This window comes from Aethalodelphis obliquidens, unplaced genomic scaffold (assembly GCF_003676395.1).
Source record: "Aethalodelphis obliquidens isolate GAN/ISIS:26980383/991018 unplaced genomic scaffold, ASM367639v1 scaffold17, whole genome shotgun sequence".
NCBI classification, from domain to species: domain Eukaryota; kingdom Metazoa; phylum Chordata; class Mammalia; order Artiodactyla; family Delphinidae; genus Aethalodelphis; species Aethalodelphis obliquidens.
This window is the reverse complement of record NW_020837961.1, coordinates 13,468,920-13,488,048: the sequence shown is the minus strand read 5'-3', so window position 1 is coordinate 13,488,048 and position 19,129 is coordinate 13,468,920. Positions and strand designations below refer to the sequence as shown.

Below are 19,129 nucleotides of genomic sequence, written 5' to 3'. Positions count from 1 at the left end.
TCATTGAAAGCCATGATGAAGTGGGTTCTGTGTTTATGTTGACTGTAGGGTTCTATGGTTTAATAAATTTGGGGGGAATGGTGGCAGTCCGAATTAAACCTACTTCTTTATGTCAGAACTTCTGACCAATGTCTTCAGTATACTAATGGGCACTCTGAGTTTCTAAGAGAAAGTTGTATTAAGCAGAAATCCCCAAACTTATTTGAGCAAAACCCACTTTTTTAAGACACAGTTTAAGGAATATTGGTATAGTGAAAGGAATAGGAACACTGGATTCAGACAAATGTGGATCTAAATCCTGATTTCAGTAGTTATTAGCTGTGTGAACAATTGTTTAAATTCTGACCTCCACGCCTTACCTGTATTAGAGGTGTAACAATATCAATCCCAAGGATTATTATGCAGATTAACTGAGACCCATGGTAGATGTTCAATAAATACTAGTTACCTTTACTGTTCTGAGTTACAATTAAATTTACCTGTAGCTTGGATTTAACACTACTTTGTATTATAGCTATAACAAACAAATCATTCATTCATTTAACTTACATTAACTAGACAAATATTTGTGCCAGTTACTATACTGATGGACATACAGTGCATATGACAGAGCCCCTTTACTCAGTAAGCTACTATTTTTATCTCTAGTATCAGACAGTAAACTTCTGAAAAAGGGATCCATAAGCATTTCATCTCTATGCCCACCTTGGAAACTACTATGCCTGAAACAGTTGCTCAAGAGCAAGCGCCACAATAGAATGTAACCCATAGGAGGACAGAATCCTTATCTATCTTCTTTACCACTGTATCCTCAGCACGTAGAAGAGTGCGTGGCACATAGTAGAGTCTCAACAAATACCTATTGAATGAATGACTGGACAAAAGTAATAGTAAGGTCTATAATTCATAAGTCCACAGTTCACTAATCTACAATAACGTGTTATTATTCCCCACCCTTATTGACAGGAATCTTTTTTTAAAATTTTGTTAAAATTACTTCTATTGAAATTACTGACAAATTACATGAAATAGGAACAGAAAGGAATGAATGTAATTAGATTTAAATAATGATTAAGAATTATACTTTTAAAGAAAAATGTTGGAATGTGCATTCAAATATATATAATGTTTGATGTTTTAGGAAAACTATTTAGATGAGTAATATGTTTGCTTTCTCAGTGGAATGTGCTTTGTGTCCTTCCAAACTGAACACATTACCATCATCATATTTTCACAGAATAGCTTCTTTATATTCTAAAGAACATTGACATATGAGAAGAGATTAATTACAGAAAGCATTTTAGTTCCCATTTTGGTCTCAGAAAGGCTTCTTGGAACAGAGATTCAATAGGTTTTTCATCACCAAAGTCAAGAATTGGAATTACATGATGGACCAAAGCTGGTAAGATTAATTTCTGTCAACTCATTCATACACTCTGTAAGTAAGAGAAAATACTTCGTATACCCACCACTCCAATTATCCTTCATACTTACAGCCCTAGGTTTGATGGGGTTAGAAAGTCAAATCAGAAGTAGGGGGCTTCCCTGATGGCGCAGTGGATGAGAGTCCGCCTGCCGATGCAGGGGACACGGGTTCGTGCCCCGGTCTGGGAAGATCCCCATGCCGCGGAGTGGCTGGCCCGTGAGCCATGGCCGCTGAGCCTGCGTGTCCGGAGCCTGTGCTCCGCAACGGGAGAGGCCACAACAGTGAGAGGCCTGCGTACCACAAAAGGAAAAAAAATAAATAAATAAAAAGTAGGAGCACTGGTTCTCCTGTAACATCTAAAACCTGACACTCCTAAAAAGAAAAGGGAAAAACAGTGTTAGCATTGTCAGGGTAAGTATCATTTGTCATTCTATTTTAATATAATCTTGCAATTAAATTTTCAAGTTTCGGGGGGAAGACTGCATTTATCTATGGTTGTCATATAGCTTTCTAGAAGCACTAGATGTCTTCCCACTCCAGATACATAATCCAATGAATAATTTTTTCTCAGCTCTAGACAAAACAAAAATAAAACAAAGCACAAATCCGCATTGGACACAGAATGCCAAACCAGAACCAAGTGACTAGAAACTATCACATAAAAGGTAATCAAGTCAATGGCCTAGGTATGAAATGCTTCCAAGCAAATCTCTTGAACCACTCAGTCCCAGCCATGTTATTCCTTGACTTTTAGGTAAATTCATCTTGATCACAAAGATAGTAAACGTAACTTTAACAGAATTATACTCATAGTAAATCAAATACACTGGTAAGTTGCAATTTCCAATTACACAAAATAATTTTAGTTAATTAGATGGACCGTTTATATATTAAATATTATATTAAAAATTCAAGGAAAACATTTCAGAGAGAAGTTGGTAAATTATGCGTTTACAGTGTCTTCTTTTCCTGATGTACTTTAAAGATTGTCAAATGACTTCATGTGGCATAAAACAATGTCTTAATTATAAAGTTCTACCTTTTGAGTTTTCATATTTTGATTATCTTAGTAAGAGTTATAAGTTGCTAAAATAACAATCAGTTTTTTTATGGTATGACATCCTTTTAAACAATGATAGCATTTTGTGTGGTTAAATTTATATTAAGACATCTTGAGCTGATATGTTTCATATTTTAGATATTAGTGAAAACTAATAGGGTCAAGCTCTGGAAAAAAGCATGAAAAAGAGACCACACTAATTCAATAAAATGTAATATATTCCAGAACATCCTTCCCTGCAGCTTTGTGCATTTCCCACCAATCTGTGTACTAACTTTGAATATACTGTAATGAGATTTGGTAGAGTCACCTCTGCAGCTCTTCTCCCGATAGAGAGAGTGCTGGAAGAAATAGAATTGCCAGGTCTGCACAACATGGTGTCTCAAAACTTCCCTTTGCGTATGAAAGATAAAGTAATTGGGAGGAATGAGAAATGCAACTCAGGTGCACATAATACTTAAGTCTAACATGAGGTGAGGATGCTTTTTAGTGAAACATACATGGGGTATTAGAAGATGCAGATTTGATGAGCATATTTTAAAAATATTTAAGATAATGCATGATTTTTGAGTATTACCTAATAAACATGATAAATGAATAGCACAAGGCTGGATGTGATATTTTATACATCTTTACATTTCTGGAACAACATAATTTTTGACATTAGTGGACTTTTAATATTTGTTGACAGCACTGCAGATTACATTTCTGGGGGAATTTGGATATTGTTTTAAATAATTATGCAACAAGATTAATCATGGATTTTTGATCACATTATAATAATCTCTAGAAAAACATTATTTGTGGTGCTTGACTTATGAAGTTAAATTTATGCTAAAGATAAGGAATAAATGCCAATTACCAGATTTTATTGCTAAATTTATGTATAGCCTCACAAAGATCCAATCAGAAGGTGGCATTTGCATCTGAATTTCTAAAATCATGTGAAACTCCCTATTAACAAGTTCGTGCTCATTATGAAACTTCTTGGTAAAGTATGCTAATTACTTTGCTGCACTCTGTCTCCCAAACCACAACGATTCCTATTATAAAAGCAAATCACTGCAAACTTCAAACAGCATGCATCCTTGAGATGCCGCTATTAAAGGAAGAACAGTGATGGGAAATCTTTGACGTTGTCAGACAGGATGGAAAATACACATTTGTATTTGAGTAAATCCTGTAGACCGAAGCATTTCCCCCCACCCTTAAATAACCTGAAACCAATTTCAAGTTCCCAAATGCTCTTCAAAGCAACCTGCTTGGAAGTAATGCTGATGGCATTTCAAATTTCAAGGCAGGTTGCTTTTTCCATCTCAAGACTTCAAGCAGATTGGAAATTGCACTTTCAAAGAAAAAGGATATTACCTACTTTTAGCCAAACCACTAGCCTCTGGTTTGATGAACAAAATGTCATAGGTAACGAACTTACCTATGGTAATGAAAAGATGATATGTAACCGAGTAACTCAGAGTCTGAATAATGCAGCTAAGTCTAGAGAATTCTAAAATGTAAGTGTTTAGATAACTTCATGCTCCAGTTTTTTCTTGTTCTGGTGTTGTTGACCACACGTTGGAGTGTAAACTTTGGGCATGTGGCAGGTCCAGTGTACAGAGCTGTAATTAATCCATCTCCTCCTGGATGGGGCATCTGTGAAGCTGAAGACAAAAATCGGTGTGTGCTTGACTCCTGTGCCCATGGGGAGCCTGGGCCACACAATTCAGAACATTCATATGATGAATAATCCCTGTAGCAGGCAGGTCTGTGACTTCTTAAAAGGATTTAGACGTGTGCTCAGTAGAAACATCCATGAGCCTCTTAGGGCAAAAGGATACAGTGGCCCTCATGAAGTTCTCCTAGCATTTAATTAGGTTTCCTGTAATTGCTTTAAGTAAAAGGTGGGGGGGGGGGGCGGGCGGGGAATGAAACCTGAAGTTATCATCTTGGGACACAAAATATTTGTATGCGGTTTTACTATCCTGAGCCCGTTTGTTGCTGCTCTACATTTTGGAAAGAACCATTATAGTTCTAAGGAAATACTGCAGGTTTATCCGCCCTTTGGTGACTGCAGCAACCTTTAGAGGAAGAGTTTCGTTTCCAGTAACTGACTTTCTGCATGAACAGAGAAGGTATAAACAAGTGAAACAGACAAGAGTATTAAACACCAGAGAGTGGAGTAAAAAGAAAGGAGGCAGGAGAGGAGGGAAGGCTCTGCCCCATCTTTGCACAGATTTCTAGATATCAGAAAAATGAGAACAATTACAATGAGACAGGAAAATGAAAGGCCCAAGCAAGGACCAGGAAAAAGGAAGGAAATTAGTGTTATTTGTTAATAAGTTGGTTTTTTACTGTGGAGACTTGTTTTATTGGTTAGACATTGGCTAAAATAATATAGTAATCTTTTCATAGAAGGGTGGGGGATTGGGATATGCCAGTTACTTGAAAATTCTTTTTAAACTAATCACTCTATAAACATAAAAACGTTACTAATTTCCAAAATGTTAAAATAATACTTGATAAACTTTTGTAAATAGAGTCGCCCCATCAGGATTTTGCCGTGCCTTGGGCTTCTCAAACCCACTTTCCTGGGCTTCATTCCAGTTCAGGGACTCACAAGTGGACCTAAGGACTTAGTTGTTTCTGTGACTCAACTCCCAGCAGCTTGTGACAGGAAGAATTGTTTATCCTCCAGTGGGTCGGCACCTACTATCGTTGGGTGGTTGTTAATTTCCCTGAGTGCTTTTACCCTTATGAACATGTCCTAGATTTTAGGGTAAGTACTGGAATACCCCTTTTTAGGCTCTCCAGATGACACCTCTTTCATGTTACTTATACCAAGAAGTCATGATCAAACATTTTAAAATATCATAACTTTTAGGAACTAGTTAAACTTTTTATCTTGTACATATCATTATACCATATATATCGTATATATATTTATATATGTATATTTTAAAATTCTCATCTGATTATGTCATCTTCTTGCTTAAAACACTTGGTTCTCAGAAAGAAATCCCAGATCCTAAATATGGTGTACAACAGTGGTTCTCAAACTGTAGCATGCATCAGAATTCTTGGAGGGCTTGTTTAAATATTGCTGGGCCGAACTCTCAATTTTTCTTGTTCACTGAGTCTGGAGTGGGGCCCAGGAATTTGCATTTTCAACAAGTTCCCAAGTGATGTTGATAAAGCTGTTTTGTGGGCCATACTTGGAGAACTGCGGGTTTACAAGAATGTATATAAAGTGGTCCCTTTCTTGTCTCTAGTTTCATCTCATGCTAGTATTCTCTGTGTCCAGTGCTCAGTTGTCTTCTCCTGGGTTCTCAGTCTCCTCCTTCCCTTTCCTACTTCTTTCCATGTGCCCTGTCCATCTCCCCATAGGATTTAATCAACCTAAATCATGTTGGAGCCTTTTATGTATCCTCCTCCCCAAAATAAAAGTTCATTGAGGGCAATGACTATTTTACTCATCAGGGTTTCACAAGTACCTAGTGCAATATGTTCTACATAAGTGATACTCAGTAGATATTTGGTGAATGAATGAATGAATGAACAGTACAGAGTAATACATTTAACTTTTCTTACTGTGCTCATGCTTGACCCAGAGCAAATTCTCCTACTCCCTAAATGGTGCCCCTGCCAGTTCTCTCAATAGACACTCCATGCTGGAAGTATGTGCAGGAGAACTGGCAGTTGCCCACATATATTGTTCAGATAATCCTTCTTGCTCGTGCAGAGAGGCATATTGCAGGATGAATACCCCTAAAATGATAATCCCAGATTCTTAGTTCAATTTTTGTTATTTTAGGATTACATAATACTGTGAAATAAATTCCAGTTATTTGAGCATTTTAACTAGAAGCCACTTTATTTTTAACAGGATTTTGGTTACACTGTTATTATAGAGAAACACTTGGGCTTTCAAAATATTACTCATGAAAACCTTAAAGTCACACATTCTTTGGATAGAACAGCAGAGGTTTGTTAACTAAGGCTAGTAGTTCTTTTAAGAAAAACAGTGTACCTTAATAATAAACAAAGCTGGGCTTCCCTGGTGGCTCAGTGGTTGAGAGTCCGCCTGCCGATGCAGGGGACACGGGTTCGTGCCCTGGTCCAGGAAGATCCCACATGCCACGGAGCGGCTGGGCCCATGAGCCATGACTGCTGAGCCTGCGCGTCTGGAGCCTGTGCTCCGTAGTGGGAGAGGCCACAACAGTGAGAGGCCCGCGTACCGCGTACCGCAAAAAAAAAATAATAATAATAAACAAAGCTGTTTAAAATGACTTAGTTTTAAAAAATCACCACATATTTATAAAGGACTAGGTCATATAATAAAAACTGATACACATATTTGTGCATATAAATATATATATTGACGATTTATATACTTATGATTATAGTTTTTTGGTCATTCTCTCTCATTTCATGTAAAGAATTAGGTAGACTTAGTTATTGTAAAGCTATGTACAGCATATGGGTATCTTACCCACAACCTGTATAATTAAGATAGGATCCTTAGAAGATGTTAAATTCAAGTTACTGTTTCAATACACAGAGGAAGATACCTTGGTGGAGGGTGAATGTTATGCTATAACGGGAAAGTTGTAATTCTGTGGAGTGATAGACCAAGTCCACTTTCATTATCTGGTGAATCCAGAGATTTGAAATAGCAAATAAGAGAATGAAAAAAGTGTGGACAAGTAACTGGATCGAGAGGAAAATCAGAGGAGATAAGAGGCAATATCTAGGACGTTGGTCTATGGCATCAAGAAGGATCACTGGGAGAAAAATATATGTATGGTGTTTCGTTAATACAAGTCTTCTCCTGACTTAAATCTTCCTTTGCCTTGGCAGGTCTCATTGTCCGGGAAGTAAGCATTGAGATTTCACGCCAGCAAGTGGAAGAACTCTTCGGGCCTGAAGATTACTGGTGCCAGTGTGTAGCCTGGAGCTCGGCGGGTACCACCAAGAGCCGGAAGGCCTACGTGCGCATTGCATGTGAGTCACAGTGCAGGGACACCGTGGATTCCAGAAACTGATGGAAAATGGGAAAATTTAGACCATAAGTGCTCTAGTGTCAAAGAACCCTGGTTAAAAATTGCTCCCAGATTTCTGAATTTGAGCTACACTTTCCCTTTAAGTCACCAGAATATCATTTTATTTTGTTTCAAGCACTGAGTAATTTTCCTTTATGGGTGTGAAAGAATTCGTGCTACTTTCAAAAGATTGAATTTTCTTTTTTAATCTGGGAGTAATTAGGCTATGGGAAAACCAACTATATTCCTTTAATGAGTTTATTCTGCCAATCTGTTAGGACAGTGTTGACTAGTTTTGCTCTTAGAAATAGAAATTACCCAGACAGTTTCTCTGTTTATTTTAGAACTGTTCTAGTGCATCAGAATACACCACTATTTTCCAAACTGTGCTAATTTCTAGAGTATTTGTGTTGAAGGAGAGGTTAAGAGGTGCCTCACACACAAAAAGAGTGTTCCATAATCAATAAACCTGGGGAATACCTTTTTTTGGACAAAGTTAAAGAGGTTTCTTCATTGCAAAACTTTCCAGATTCCTTAATATGCTAATGTGCATATTATCCCCAAGGAGGAGATGTAGTCTGCAGCTCTTTCTGCAGACCCTTTTCTCAACAAGTACTATTCACACCTTGAGCGACATGAATGCTGCTTTAATCTGTCTTTAGGTTCCATACTGAGAAATTTTCTCAAGTATGAGACCACTGAAACCCATGTAAATTTTATTACCTGAATTCCTTTGCATGTCTATATTTTACTAAATTTCAATTTGCATTGATGTCAATTGTCACTTACCTGTAATATGTCACTAAGTCCCAACAATTTTGTCTCTGATGCTTCCCCCAATTCTGTTCTCGCCTCTTCCTTCCCTTCTGCTTGATCTAGATCCCAACCGTTGCAAACCCTTCCCGGTTAGTCTCCATGACTCGAGTCTTTTCCCTTTTCTAATCCTTCCTCCATATTACCACAAATGCAAGATTTCAGAAGATTCCTAAAACTCAGGTCTCATCTCAGCTCACCTCCATCTCTGCTAAATTTTTATAGTGGCTCGTGAGATAAAGTCAAAATTTCTAACAATGGTATATATCACTGTATTAGTTTGCTAGGGCTGCCATAACAAAATTCCACCGACTGGTGGCTTAAACAACAGAAATTTATTTTCTCACAGTTCTGGAAGCTAGAAGTCCAAGATCAAGGTGCTGGAAGTATTGGCTTCTTCTGAGGCCTCTCTCCTTGGCTTGTACATGGTCATCTTCTCCATGTCTTCATACTGTCTTCCTTCTGTAACTGTCCACATCCAAATCTCTCTTCTCATAAGGATGCCAGTCATATTGTTTAAGGCTACCAGTATGGCCTTAATGGCCTCATTTTAACGTAATCACCTCTTTAAAGGCCATATCTCCAAATAAAGTCATATTCTGAGGTACTAAGGGCTAGGATTTCAACATGTGAGTTTTGGCGGGGAGTACACATTTCAGCCCATAACAACCATATTTCATTGTTTACATAAGGTAACCTAAATTTCCAGCTCTGACATTCCAGCTCTGACATTCCAGCTCCAGACATTTCCAGAATGTCTCCAATCGAGTCACACTAGATTAGAAATACTTCCATTTCTATACTTTCCAGCTATTGTTCATACTGAAAGGTTTCACCTTTCTCTTACTTCCTTTCATTATTTGTAAAAACTTATTTATTCAATGAATATTTAGTAAGCATTTACTCTGTTCTTGGGACAATTGTAGGTATTGGGTATGGAGCCAAAATCAAAACATATAATGATCCCTGCCCTCAGGAGGCTTATGTCTGGTGAGCAAGGGCACACTCTATATGAAATAAATAATCAGAGACAGAGCAGATGTTAAGTGCTATGAAGAAAGATAAGTCGGAAAAGGGGGTATGTTGTGCTGGGGAGGGTGGTCAGGGAAGGCCTCCAGAAGAAGTTGACAGTTGAAGAAGCCTGAAAGAAGGGAGAGAGGAAGTCAGGCAGAGGGGACAGCAAGTGGCATAAGTACAGATGCCCTGAGGCAGGAATGTGCTGGCGGGTACCAAGAAGATCGAATTAGCCAGAGTGGCTGGAAGAGAGTGAGCAAAAGTAGACCCCTGGGTGAGCTGAGAAAGGTATGGACAGGAGGGCAGTGTGGAGATGGCCTAGGCCCTGTGGGTGTAACATCTGTGGTCCACAGTATGAAATGAGAACTTTGGAATGTTTTCAGCAGAGGAATTCATGACACGACTTCCATTTTAGCAGAACACCTGACTGCTGTGTTGAGAACAGACCATGAGAAGCAAGAGTAGAAGCAGGGAGACCAGTTACGAGGCTGTGGATGTGGGAGATGTTAGGATACATAGATTAGAAGCTGTGGAGCAGTGAGACCTGGATTCTAGATATATTTAAAGGCAGAGGTAGTAGCTTTTTTTGAGAGGTTAGATGTGGGATGTGAGAGAAAGAAAGGAGAGAATGATTCGAAAGGCCTGAGCCTGTTGAAGGAGTTCTTTCAGTTGTCCTTAGTGAAGTCATTCCTGCCTCATCAGTTTCCAGAATGATAGGTGTTCCTTTCTCAAACCTTTCAGAGCAGTTCATCCATCCTCTTAATACAGGGTTGTCTCCTTTGAATTATATTCAATTGTCGTAATGTCTGTGTTTCATGCCAGCGAGTGCTCTGAGATCAGCTTTGCTTAATTCAGGTTTGCTTAACTGTGTATCTTCAGTGCTTAGCACAACGCCTAGAACATCAAAGATGTTTAATAAATTTTGTTGAATTAAAACCATTAAAAAGGGCTTCCCTGGTGGCTCAGTGATTGAGAGCCCACCTGCCAATGCAGGGGACGTAGGTTCGAGCCCTGGTCCGGGAAGATCCCACACGCCGCAGAGCAGCTGGGTACGTGTGCCACAGCTGCTGAGCCTGCGCTCTGGAGTCTGCGAGCCACAACTACTGAGCCCACGTGCCACAACTACGGAAGCCCGTGTGCCTAGAACCCGTGCTTCGCAACAAGGGAAGCCACCGCAATGAGAGGCCCGTGCACCACAACGAAGAGTGGCCCGCGCTGCTGCAACTAGAGGAAGCCCATGAGCAGCAATGAAGACCCAGTGCAGCCAAAAATAAATAAATAAAATAAATTTATTTTAAAAAACCACAAAAAACATTATAAAGACTTGCTCTATATTAATCATTCCTCTCTGAGCATGTCTAAAGGGATTTTTCTCTTTGTCTTATGTGGATTCTCCATGAAATAGACTCTGAGATGGAGACACGCACGTGGGCAATGTATTAGTGAGGGCTCTCCGGAAAAACATCTGTGGAGGAATAGAAATGGGCAGAGGGAGAAATTGAACTGCCGTACAGGTACAACAAAAGATGACCCCATAGGGACCTCCGGAGCTAGGACGGCCCTTCAGAGTTGTCCCACCTTGAGGCACAGGAGGTGAGCAGACCGTTCTCCCCAACATTGACTAGTCAATGGATGTGGGCCCATCCTTTTCTCCTCACCGTCACCAACTTGTATGACCTAGGTCAAGTCAGCTCTTCTCAACTGAGGGCAAGTCCAGGAGGGAGAGGCTGGGAACCTTCACCTGCAACACTCCCAACAGGTGGGATCAGTCCTGAAAACGTATGTAATCCACTACAATTGTCTACCACGAATCTTGAAGATTTTATGTTATTAATTTTATTTTGTGTTTTATGTTATGAAAGTATCTTGAACATACTTTCAAACATCTTAAAAAGAAACAAAAAACATACTGTTTTGGTCAGATAATTAAATGAATTCAAAATTAGCTTCTAGTTATAATCAAAAGAGGCACAATGATATAAAACTATATCTTGCATTACTATGTGGTCATTAATATCAAGTATAATGAATATTTAAAATTGCCAATCTACACTCTATACTAAATTGGCTTGCCTAAAAGCTGAAGTTTAAGGGCTTCATAGTTACAAATGATGACTCTTGTGTGGTGCCAATTTTATATATGTATACATAAACAATATATAGTATTTAATAAAATAGCATATATAATATTATCTTTATATAACCCTATTCATCACATTAAAAATTAAAAACATATGAGAACCTCATCTTCCTTTGCAACATATTACATAAACTTTGCTATTTACTTCACAGTTTTTATACGTAGTTTAACATTTTCAAATAATAAGACAAACTTTTCTTCTAGTAAGACATTAATTTGCCCATAGCACGTTTTCGTCTTCATGTATTAAGACTGAAGAGAAGTTTGCTTGTACTTCCATAAGTAACTGAACTCATATGTGTGTGGCCAAGGAATAACATCCAATATATAAAGATTTACTCACATAGATTTACATCATGATGAAAAAAAAGTTAAATTTCAAATTCTCTCTGTCAGGGCTGATCCCTACCAAGTGAGTCCTTGCTAACGTTGCAGGAAGGTTGCATATTTTCTGTTTTGCTCTGTTTCAAATGAGCTGTGGTGCTTTGCTCAGTAATATCTGACCGATGGCTGTCACATCAACTGCAATTGAAGTTTAAATTTTTCTCAGGTAAAGGTAACCATGACACTAAAGTTAAATAAGTGCAATTACCTCTCACCTAATTCGATCTATACTCATTATGTGTTCTGTGGAGGGGCCCATAGTTCTTTCATGAAAAAGCTCTATTTTCAGAAGTTTATAAAGCAGAAATGAATATTAGCTGTTCACTCATTTATTTTTTCTTATATTTTATACATTCAAACTACATAAAATACAAAAATAAGTTTGTGAGACAATCCGGGCAGAGGGAAAACAGGAAACGGGAAAAAGTTAGGATTCGGCCAGGTATGAGCTGAGAACATGATATGCCTGCTCTAGAACCGAACACATCTAGCAGAGGGCAGTGTCAGGTGTCCTTAGTGGGTGCTGCAGCTTCCACTGCAGAGAGAGGAGTTCCTTCTGAGGGGACTCAAGTGGACACTCTAATGACTGTCCAAAGTAGAACCCTTATGGTGACGCAGCCGCCCGTTTCATTGGGTTGTTTCTTCCAATGTCCCTTGTTATAGGCCAATGGGAGAATTCTGAGTGTTAAGGTAGGAAAACGTAATTCAGGCAAAATGTCAGCAAACACTGTCTTCCTTCAGGAAGTGTCTTGGCTGCTGTTTCTGCTGTTGGTTGTGATTGTTGATGATGTTGTTCATGGTTGCTTTTGTCGGGGGATGGTGGGTATAATGTGAAAAGAGTAGCAGACTGGAGTAGTTAGAGCACACATTTGGGGCCAGGTTGACTTACGTATTCACACCCTGGTTCCATCACTTACTAATGTGACCTTCATCAAGCGACTTAACCCCTCTGAGACTTAGTTCCATCAACCATGAAATGAAAATGATAGGGTTATTTTAAGATTAAACTAGAATAAACTTGTAAAGCCTATGACATAGTGCCACACACAAAGCAAATGCTCAGTGTATGATAATAATGTTCATAACCACAGAGATAATGAGTCATACAACTTTATTTGTGCATTTTGAAACTTATCAATGCTAAGTTAACTTTAAAAACTAAAACGTTTTTCCTTCTTTCACCACTTCCTGTACCACGCCTGGGCTGTCAGTCCTAGAGGTTGAAGTTCTCTGCCGATTCAAGTATAATTAGACTGTAATTTTGTCCCTAAGCCTGAGGCCAGAGGAGCCCTGTATACGGTCACCCTTCTCCTCAATTCAGTAGTTACAATGGATTTATGTGCACGGACAATCCATCTTCCTGGGAATGTCAGGATAGTTCTTGAGGAGTTTCTCGTTCTTATGTGTGCAAAGGCCACTGACTACAGATTGGAATAGAATGGTTTCTGGGAGGAATTAAGCAGGATCAGAGTGGCCCTCTCTGCCCTCCTCTCATAGCTCACTCATCCTTTTCCCTGAGATCGGAGCCACCTTGTGAGCCATGGGTAGGTTTGGACCAAGCCATGTTTACATCTTTGAGTCTGTAGTGTCTAGCATGCTGTCCAGAACAACAGTGTACAAGGAAATACAATGCCAGCCACACGTTATTTCAACTTTTCTAGGAGCCACTCTTAGAAAAGTAAAAAGAGGGCTTCCCTGGTGGCGCAGTAGTTGAGAGTCCACCTGCCGATTGCAGGGGACACGGGTTCGTGCCCCGGTCCGGGAGGATCCCACGTGCCGCGGAGCGGCTGGGCCCGTGAGCCATGGCCGCTGAGCGTGCGCATCTGGAGCCTGTGCTCCGCAACGGGAGAGGCCACAGCAGTGAGAGGCCCGCGTACCGCAAAAAAAAAAAAAAAAAAAAAAGTAAAAAGAAAGAAGCAGAATTAAACTATCATTTCAATAAAATAACCAATGTAATATTGTTTTTTCATATTAATCTTTGAGATCTGGTGAGATCTACAGTACTTCTCAGTTGAGACTAGCCACATGTCAACTGCTCCATAGCCACGTGTGGCTCATATTGGACAGATGGGCTATAGAATAATAATAGTAGATACACTGTTTCAATCACTTTTTCACCTCACATAGTTACCGTGTGTGTGTGTGTGTGTGTGTGTGTGTGTGTGTGTGTGTGTGTGGTGAAAACACTTAGGCTCTACTCTCTTAGCAAATTTTAACTATGCAATACAGTATGATTAACTATAATAACCATGCTGCACAAAAATATCCCCAGAACTTATTCATCTTGTACCTGAAAGTTGGTACCCTTTGACCAACACTTACATGAATTAGCTCATTCAGTACTTGCAACAATTCTGTGTGACAGGTGTTATTATCCTCATTTTACAAATGAGGAAATGTAGGACAAAGGGAGATTAAAAAGCTGCCTGAGTTCAAAGCTCATATGTGGAGAAGTAGGTCAGACCAGCAAAGGAGTCCATGCTTTTAACCAACACACTGGATACAAATAAGAGAGGAGGTGACCATGATTTTGTGTCTGGTGGCAGTTCACAAAAATATCTTATTTTCCACATGTGTAATGATATAGGCTCACTATTATTTACAATGCAGAAGTGAAAGAAGGCCTTGGGTTCCTGCCTCTCTCCTGTTGCTTGGTCTGCTCCAACTATACCAGTTTGTGTTTAGAATGTTTAATACACTCATTCCAGATACAGGCTATTTGCAATAACTCTTCCCTCCCACCTGGAACATTCTTCCCCAACTCACCAGTGGCTCACCTCCTTCAGATTTCATTCAGATTTCTGCTGAGACGTCAGCTCTTCAGACGGATTAACCCTGACCAATTTACCTAACACGCACTGTCGCCAACTCTGTCACTCTTCTTACCCCAAGCCTGCTTTATTTTTCTTGAGAGCATTTCTCTTCATCATTATTCATGATCTTTTAGGCTGACTAGCTCCACCACTGGAATATAAGCTTCACTAGAGTAGGCACTTTATTTTCTTCATCATTATATCCCCAGTGCCTAAAAACAGTGCCTTGGATGTGGCTGGTACTAAATAACTGAAGACGTAAGTCAATGGAATGAAACTGAATTAAATTGTAAGCATATGATAAGGCAAAGTGACGCTGCTATTTCATGCCAATGATTTGTTGTTTCAGTAAAAATGTTTTATCACCCAAGGAATTTGAGGACATCAGATAGACTGAACTGATTGCCCCTGTGCTCCCCCTACTTCAAATTCCCATTACACTTTTGTCTTATTTATTTTCTCCATAGCACTTATCAACTTCGAACCTACTATATACTTATTTATTATGTTCATGACTAGTGGTCTATTTCCGCCAGCCCCTTAGAAAGTAAGATCCACGTGGGCAAAAATTTTTGTTTGGTTTGTTCCTCATGAATTCAGAATGCCTACAGTGATGCCTGACACTGTGTAGGAACTCAATAAATATCTTAAAGGAATGGATGAACTAATATTTCTATAGTAGGGGTAGTAGTATCTCCAGTTAAATATATACGTGAGCTTGTCGATTATTGTGTTAGTTTATATATACAGAGGTCATTATTTGTGGCCTTGTATGTTACTTTTCCATTTCCTACCTGCCTACTCTACTTGACATAATCAAAATTAAAAGTACAGTTTAACCAAATAATGCAGGTGTTCTGCATTAACCAGGTGTTCTGCAAGACTTAGGTTATACCATGAGAGGATCTGGCAGCCTAACACCAATGTCTTGGTAGAGCTCAGCAAGCTTGCCACCACACCAGAATAAATGGCCCGTTTACCAACGTGCACTTCTGAGCTGTGGTTTGATCCCCTGTATGACCATTTAAGTCCCCAGTAAACCCACTGTCAGTTACAGGGGCCAGTTTTTGAATTAGATGAGATTAATTGCACAATTTAGACACTTTTAGATAATGAGACAAAATTTTTAACAATAAATGTCTCCTTGTTTCATATAAATCTCAACTGTTATGTTAATTAGTCCGTCATGTGGTTCCTATTTCAAAATTAAAAAGCATAGCACATACCTGATTGCATCAGTCTGTATTTTTCCAAACTTATTTGCTTTTGTGTTTAGACAGAAGTTCTCAAGATTCATGGAGGCCCCACAAATCCATAGACATTTATAGCTCATATTTGTTCTGAGAGGTAGACATCTAATTGATAAAATACTGTCTCATAAGTTATAGTTTGGGAAAAATCATCCATCTATGTGCTATAGGAAGGGCTGGTAACCCACTGGACTAAAATATGTCATTAAAGTAATGTTTTATGCTGTATAAAATGGGAAGTTTATGGCTAAACTACTTTTTTGCAAAAAAGCTTGTCTGCAATCATTGTGTTCTTTTTCTGTACTCTGAGAAAAGAGCCTTAACTTTTTGATATATCGGGTTCTCATCCATAAAGTTGGCATGTTTCTTATTATTTACCCCTAAGACACACCTTAAAAAATATTGTGATGACATATAATCATTTTTTTCTGAAAATAAAGATGCAGTGTGAATAGAAGAGTAGCTTATATGGATTTTTTTTTTTTTTCTTCCTCTTCTCTGTAATGGATGTCTTTGGAGTTCTAGCTGTAAAATATTTATTTTTTTAAAAACCCTTTAGCAAAACTATCTGAATACAATATATTTGTCCTATAAATGCCCCAAAGCCAAGAAATGAAGAAGAATGGCTGAAATTGTACTTCCCTTTGCGGGGACTTTGCTTACTCAGGATTTCTGTTTAAATGACCCGGTGCAGTAAGGGATAGCCATGCCTCGGCAAAACTAAAGACATTGCCAGATAATCTTTCTGCTGATTTGCTCAAATTATTCTAACCTCTGTCCCTGCCCATAACTATGATATTATGAAAGTGTTTGTGGTAAATTCATAAGATTGGTCAAAAACATTAGTTTTTTAAAACGTAAAAAGAGGTTGCAAAACAATTATAGGAACAAAATAAAAATCTTTCATCTTCATTCTTTTGTCTTTAAAAAACCCTGTGTCCTAGTAACCAACATTTATGGCATGCTTACTGTATGCCTAATTCTATAAGCCCCTGTGCATGTTAACTTTTGTGATGCCTCCAACAATCCTTTGGGTAGGATCTGTTATTATCCTTATTTTGCAAATAACGAAACAGAAGCATGGAAACGAAATACTAGATAACTTACCCTAGTCACTTGTTTAGGAAATGGTAAATCTGAGTTTTAAACTTTCCTTTTTACAGTCCAATTCATTGTACAGGTTTGCAGAAATGTGATAGTTCACTTTGCAATCTAACCATAGAGGAAACTTCATGTTTTTGTTGGTTGGTTCATGGGTTTTTGTTTTGTTTTGTTTTATCTTTTACAATATTTGAGAAGAAAAAGCAAGTGAAAAAGAAAACTCCTTCCAACATTTTTTATGTACTGTGTCCCTTCCTTTTAAAAACCACATTAGGAGTTGCTGAATATAACTTTTTTTTTCATGTTTTTTTTTTTAATTCCAGCAAAGATACTCTATTCCTGGAAAAGAAAACCGTGGCAAACTTTTTAGGGTTCTATAGCATTGTCAGGACTTTCACTTTTAATAAATGCTCAAAGCTCAGAAGTCTAATCCAGTTTTCCCAAAGTATGCTATACTGGTTGGTTCATGCCAGTTATTTCCTGTTAACAGCCAGATTTGGTGATTTAAGCATAAGTTATACTCTACTGTGACAACATAATTATCCCCTTTTATCATTATTGGAAGAAAGGCACATTTTTTCCCTCTAAGAACACAAGTATTGTTACTATATGTGACCATAGAATTATTTTATTTGCTAGAGGAACACTTTGAAAGTACAGTAAAACAGAATTTTAAAAACTAAAAAATGTTTTTACTACCTCTGTCCATTGAGCATGAAAAGAATTGATTACTAGTTTCTGTCAAATATGGGGTCTGTGGCCCACCAAACCTGAATTCCTATATGGCAGCATAGAGCTGAGTAGCAAGTAAAAAGTTAAGCGAATTGGTTTTGTATCCATGTCTCTATTAAAATTTGGAAAACCTAAGACAGCCCAGGTTGGTGCTATGTTTTAAGAAAAAAATAATTCTTGTGCCTAACTTTCTTTAAGTTACCTGCCTGTCCCCTAGACACATATGAAATTTCAGTGTCTGTGTTAGACAATGTCAGCCGCCAACCTGCACAAAAGTAAGTACTGACACTGGGGAAACACCAACAGGGACTCACTGTCTTAAGAGCCACAGTGTAGAAGCAGGTCTTCTTGGTTCTCACGGCCTCCCAGGCCTCTCTGTCCTTCTGCCTACAGAGTCTAGCACAGTGCCACGCGTATCATGGGTGTTCGGTAAATAATCCATCAATCAATCGGTAGTTCTCAGATTTTAGTGCTGTGTGTAAAACACACTTGGGGGCCAATAAAAACTGTGGATTCCTAGAGCCAAGTCTTATTATGAAATCTGCATTTTTTCAAGCACAGCATGGTAATCCCTAAGTTTTTCTTTGTGACACATCACTTTCAATCATTAGTCTCCCACGCTCGTAATTAATTTGTCTCACTTGTTTATGATTATTTTGACTAACAATGATAATGCCTAATGTTTGTATAGCATACTAAAATTCACTAATACTGGGGGGGAAATGGTGTGGGGATTACTATCTTTTGAGTACATATTATATTTAAGGCATGATGCTAGAGTTTTATAGGTGCCTCTTCCTATAAAACCCTGTAAAATAGTTACTATTATCATACCCATTTCTTAGCTGAAGGAACTAAAGTAAGAAGAGGTTAAGCAGTGTGCTCAAGGTCACACAGCTAGTCAAGGGGTAAAGTCAGAACCGGAACCCAAGTTTGTCCTTCCTGAAGATCTTGCTCTTGGCTGCAATGTTATCTTGCTTTGCAGGAGCTTTCAGACCTCTTTCACAGTGACCTATAATAAAATATATGTTTATATCATGATCCACTAGATAAACGTATACCCATCTCTTCATACATACAAATACACAGAGGTGTGTGTGTGTATGTACATATAAACATACATAAAAACACTATGTATGATCACTTGACATTTTCTATTTATTCCATTTCCTATTTTTAATGCTGGTTTTTAATCCCCTAAATTGAATTCATAATCCTCTAAGGGGTCATGACACACAGTTTGAAAAACTCAACAATAAACCTTAAATTCCATAAGAATAGTAAGGAATATTAGATCCTATAGTTTATAGACCAAATGGCCCAAGTGTGTAAGAGAATGACATGTTGAAATTTACTCAGA

At 38.4% G+C, this 19,129-nt stretch overlaps 1 protein-coding gene across 1 annotated transcript in view; it reads left to right on the top strand.

Annotated features, from left to right (window-relative positions):
- LOC113625966 (netrin receptor UNC5C) overlaps positions 1 to 19,129 on the top strand; it is a 358,340-nt gene that overhangs the window by 257,349 nt on the left and 81,862 nt on the right. Inside the window, exon 3 of the mRNA XM_027116940.1 lies at positions 7,341 to 7,484. Within this exon, the coding sequence (XP_026972741.1) occupies positions 7,341 to 7,484 (144 nt within the window). The remainder of the gene's footprint in view (positions 1 to 7,340; positions 7,485 to 19,129) is intronic.